At 58.3% G+C, this 4,336-nt stretch overlaps 2 protein-coding genes across 2 annotated transcripts in view; both read right to left on the reverse strand.

Annotated features, from left to right (window-relative positions):
• LOC103617745 (homeobox protein not2) overlaps positions 1–2,197 on the reverse strand; it is a 15,513-nt gene extending 13,316 nt beyond the window's left edge. Inside the window, exon 1 of the mRNA XM_017737369.1 lies at positions 2,166–2,197. Coding sequence (XP_017592858.1) covers positions 2,166–2,197 — 32 coding nt within the window. The remainder of the gene's footprint in view (positions 1–2,165) is intronic.
• A 332-nt stretch (positions 2,198–2,529) lies between these two features.
• Positions 2,530–4,336, reverse strand: part of LOC103617746 (homeobox protein notochord) — a 2,265-nt gene continuing 458 nt past the window's right edge. The window contains 3 exon segments of the mRNA XM_017737370.1: positions 2,530–2,736; positions 2,739–2,822; positions 3,313–3,497. Coding sequence (XP_017592859.1) covers positions 2,530–2,736; positions 2,739–2,822; positions 3,313–3,497 — 476 coding nt within the window.

Below are 4,336 nucleotides of genomic sequence, written 5' to 3' on the forward strand. Positions count from 1 at the left end.
CTCCACCTGATTATCGTCTCTCCAGTCTCTCCATCCGTATCCCATCCCATTTACCCAGCCAGCCATTTGCACCTCTTCACCAGCGCCCCGCATTCATCCCAATCATCCACCCGCCCATCTGATCCACATGCAGTCCCTCCGGGAAAACACCTCTCCCTGATACAGCCACTCACCCATCCCACACCCTGCCTGTCCTCCGAGCCTCCCACTTATCTACGGAGCCGAGAGAGGATTTGCCGGGAAGGGCTCAGCGCTGCAACTTTGGCAGATAACCTTTATCCCCTTAATAAAGCTGCTTAATTCTCACTTCCTTTTAATTATCTGTCACTGAAAGCCACCTCGGGTTTTGCAGACAGGTGAAAAACCAGCGTCTTTCACAGAGCCATGGATTGGGAAGAGACTGGCGGGGTCTTTGGGATGTGGGGGGGGTTTGGGTAAGGACACGCAGCTCTTATTCTCTCTTTATTCTCACTCTTCTGTACACAGATTTCCTGGGGGCTGAGAGGACCAAGGCTCTGCCCCAAGTGGATCGATCCAGCCCAAGACCTTCCCAAGCGTCTCTCTCCCTTCTTTTCCAGTGCCGAGACTTGATCCCAATCCACGTGCCGCAGTCGAGCTGCCAGGAGCTGGGCTGCGCTGCAGACGGCAGGATTGGCGAGGGAGATGGAAGGAAACTGCATTCCTACTCCCTCTCCAGGATGCCCAGGCTGTCAGGGGCTTAGCAGGACAGAAAATGCCCGGGATGAATCCCGCTTTTCTGCAAGCCATCACGTCCATCCCATGATCGGGGCAGACCTGGGGGCTCGGCTTTTCTCATCCCCACTGGAGCAGCAATCCCTGCTTTGTCCCAAAGTCCCTTCCCCACCCTAAGGGACCTGCGAATAGGTCAATCACTGGGTGGGAGGAGGACAAGGCACGGCATTCCCTGTGACTCAGCTGTCCCAAGGGAACAGAGGCATCCTGAGCCCGCGCACCCCCCGGGCCCGGCCACCCCCTCAGGGGTTATCACTCCCCATGACAAAAACCTCCCGGTCAAATCCCAAAGTGCCAAAGGGATGTGATTTAATCCGTCTCATACACAAGTAAATTCTTAAAAACCCGATCAAGCCCAGCAGTTTTAATTAAATCATTCCCAGGTCGGACATTCCCCGCAGGGGGGGCCGAGCCGGGCAGACCCTGCGGGAGCATCCCCGGAGCGGGGCCGGGTCCCCCACTGCTGCCGGGAGGAGCCCGGTCCTGCCCGAGGCTGAGCCCCGCCAGCTCCCGGGGGATTAGAGGTGTCCTGAGAACAACGAAACTCCCGCAATCAGCTCAGCCCCCGGCCGGGCGAGATTGAAACAGCCCCGTGAGCTCTCTTGTCTCGGGGCTGATTGTAATGAACCACCGGCATGCGGGATTAGCGCGTTAAACCCGCGCCCAGCCCGGGCTCCCGGCAGACATGTGAAGACATTAGCACAGTTTGGGCTCTTTGAGATGTGCCGGCTAATCCCTGCAGCAGCCGGGACAAAGGGCAGCTTCCGTCGCAGCGTCCCCTGCTTTTGGCACTGTCCCTCTCTCCTTGCACTGACCCCTTTCAGCACTGTCCCCTTTTCCCTCTATCGTCCCCTTCTCCTTGCTCTGTCCCTCCTTGTATTGTCCCCTTCTCCTGCAGCATCCCCCTTTCCAGGCACCGTTCCCCCTCTCCATGCACCATCCCCTTCCCCTGATATTGTCCCCTCTCCTGGCATCATCCCCTTTCCTCTGCCTCATCCCCTCTCCTTGCACTGATCCCTTCTCTTTGCAGCATCCCCTTCTTAACTGTCCCCCCTCTCTTTGCCCCAGGTTTCACACCTGCCCAAATAAATCCTCCACCTGAGGCTCTTCTTCCCCCAGCTCCAAACCCAGACAGACACGGGGAAAATCCAGTTCTGGGAGCTGATACTGCCCAGCTGAGCACCCATTGCCCCTCTGCTGCTCTTATCTGGGAGGTCCCAGGTACCCACTTGCCTTGAGCCTCTCAAGGAGCTCCCCAGCTTCCTGTGGATCCCACCTTTGGATCATCCCCTGCTCAGCGTCCATCCCAAAACTGGATTTGAAACCTCCACCTCTGCCAAAGCAGAGCCAAGCAATGAAAATGAAACCTTGGCTAATCCTTGCCCAGCTGTCACCCCAGGAGCTCAGCTCACAGAGCTCCCACCAGCTCTGCCTCCAGGTGCATTTTCCCTCCTGTCCTGGCTCTGAAATCCCTGGAGAGGAAGCCAGCACTGGGTGGGATGTGTGAGCTGCGGGCAGAGCAGGGGGTTGTGGTGAACAAATCCTCTCCAGGATTCGGGGGCTCTGTGAAGGCCCTGAGCTGTGAGATGTCCAAGCTCCCAACACCTCTGGGATGAGCTGTGGGTGGGCTGCAGGTGGCTCCCGCTCCCCCAGGTCCCACTCCCAGGAACAAGTCCTGCAGGAATGGGTGTCATTCCTGCAAAGATGAGCCCAGGAGTTGCATAAATAATTTATTTCACCCCCAAGCCCCGGGGTGCCCTGCGTATCCTGTATATATTAGATATTGCCAGCTATGATACATCCTATAATACACGGACAAAGGGCCCCGTGGTGGCTCAGCAGCTCTTTGTCACAGTCTGTGCAGGGGCTGTCCCTGAGCCAGGGGACGAGGACGTGTCCTCCTGGCCATCCCCTGACTCCGCTGGGAAGTCCTTGTCCTCCTCGTGGTGGCTCTGCGAGTCCAGGCTCCTCTGTGGGGTGCCCAAACCCATTTTGGCCAGTTTGGCTTGTTGCTGTTCCAGGCTTTGTTTCCTCCACTTGATCCTGCGGTTTTGGAACCAGACTTTCACCTTGGAATCACAGAATCATAGGATTAGTACATTTGGAAAGGTCGTTGAGTCCAACCATGAACCCAGCACTGCCACATTCACCACTGAACCATGTCCCCAGCTGCCACACCCACGGGTTTTTGAACACTTTCAAGGATGACAACTCCACCAATTCCCTTCCACACTCCCACTCCAACCTGGCTGCCCCATGGACCCCTGGGCTCAGGCAGCATCCAGTCTATCCCTGACAAGATGGAAAACTGCTCCCTGCCTCCCAGGAGCTGGACCTTCCAGTGGTGGAGAAGTCCAGCCTTAAGAGGGAGACAAGTTCCTGGCTCTTGGACAGCCACGTTGTGACTCAGTTTCCCCACCTGTGATCCACCACACCCTTTTAATGGAAACTCTGCAATCAGCACCCCTGGGGCTCCCAAGGCAGCCTGAGGGACACGTCCCAGCTCCCTGGGGAGCCTCCCTGGAGCTGCTGGTGGCAGCAGCAGGAGCTGGAGCTCACCTGCTCCTCGGTGAGGTGCAGGGAGGAGGCGAGCAGGCAGCGCTCCTGCCCCACCAGGTACTGCTGCCGCGCGAACTCCTGCTCCAGCCGCGCCAGCTGCTCGCTGCTGAAGATGGTCCGGACACGCTTGGCTTTGCTAGGCTTGGCTTTGAACAGGGGGAAGCAACACTTGGAGATCAGGAAGCCTGGAGGTGACAGAGAGAGGGGTCAGGGTGGAGAGGAGCCCTTGGAGGGGTCCCCTCTAGAGTGGGGTCCCTCCTTGGGAGCTTCTTTCCTGGAGAGGCAGAAGGAATGTCCCCATTTGGAGGTGTCCTCTTCAAAGAGGTTTGCTTTTGGAGAGGGTCCCCCATTTGCTGAGGGTCTCCTTGGAGAGGTGGATAAAAATCCCTCATGGAAAAAATCCCTTTGAGGGAATTTCCCATGAGGAGATGGAAGGAGCTCCCCCATTTGGAGATGTCCCTTCTGGGGGCGTCCCAGAGAGATGGGCACGGATTCTCCTGGAACAGATCCCTGAGGAGGGATCCCCCCTTGGAGAGGTGAAAGGAGATCCCCATTTGCAGATGTCCCCACGGGAGAGGTGGATTCAGGCCCCTGTTTGGAGACATTCCCAGGGGAGAAGTGGACAGGACCATCACTGGAAAAAGTCCCCTTGAGAGGGGTCCCTGGGAGAGGCAGCCAAGGGTGCCCCCTTGAAGAGATTGGAAGGAGGTCCCCATTTGGAGATATTCCCGCTGGAGAGGGGGGTGTGGATCCTTCTGGAAGAGATCCCATCAGTGGCGCCCCGTACTTGGACAGGCCAATGGGAATCATGCCCCCTGGTGGAAGGAGGTCCCCCTTGGGGGTGTCCCCACGGAAGAGGTGGACAAGTGTCCCCCGGGGAGGAAGGTCCCCACTGCGGGGTGTCCCCCAGGAGAGGAGGACGGGGATCCCCCGGGAAGAGAGGGCCTCCCCCGTGGAAGCAGGAAGGAGGAGGTCCCCCCTGCGGGGCGGCCCCGGGAGCAGGAGGGGTCCCGGGGCGGGTTCG

Source organism: Corvus brachyrhynchos, unplaced genomic scaffold, assembly GCF_000691975.1.
Source record: "Corvus brachyrhynchos isolate BGI_N302 unplaced genomic scaffold, ASM69197v1 scaffold85, whole genome shotgun sequence".
Lineage (NCBI taxonomy): Eukaryota > Metazoa > Chordata > Aves > Passeriformes > Corvidae > Corvus > Corvus brachyrhynchos.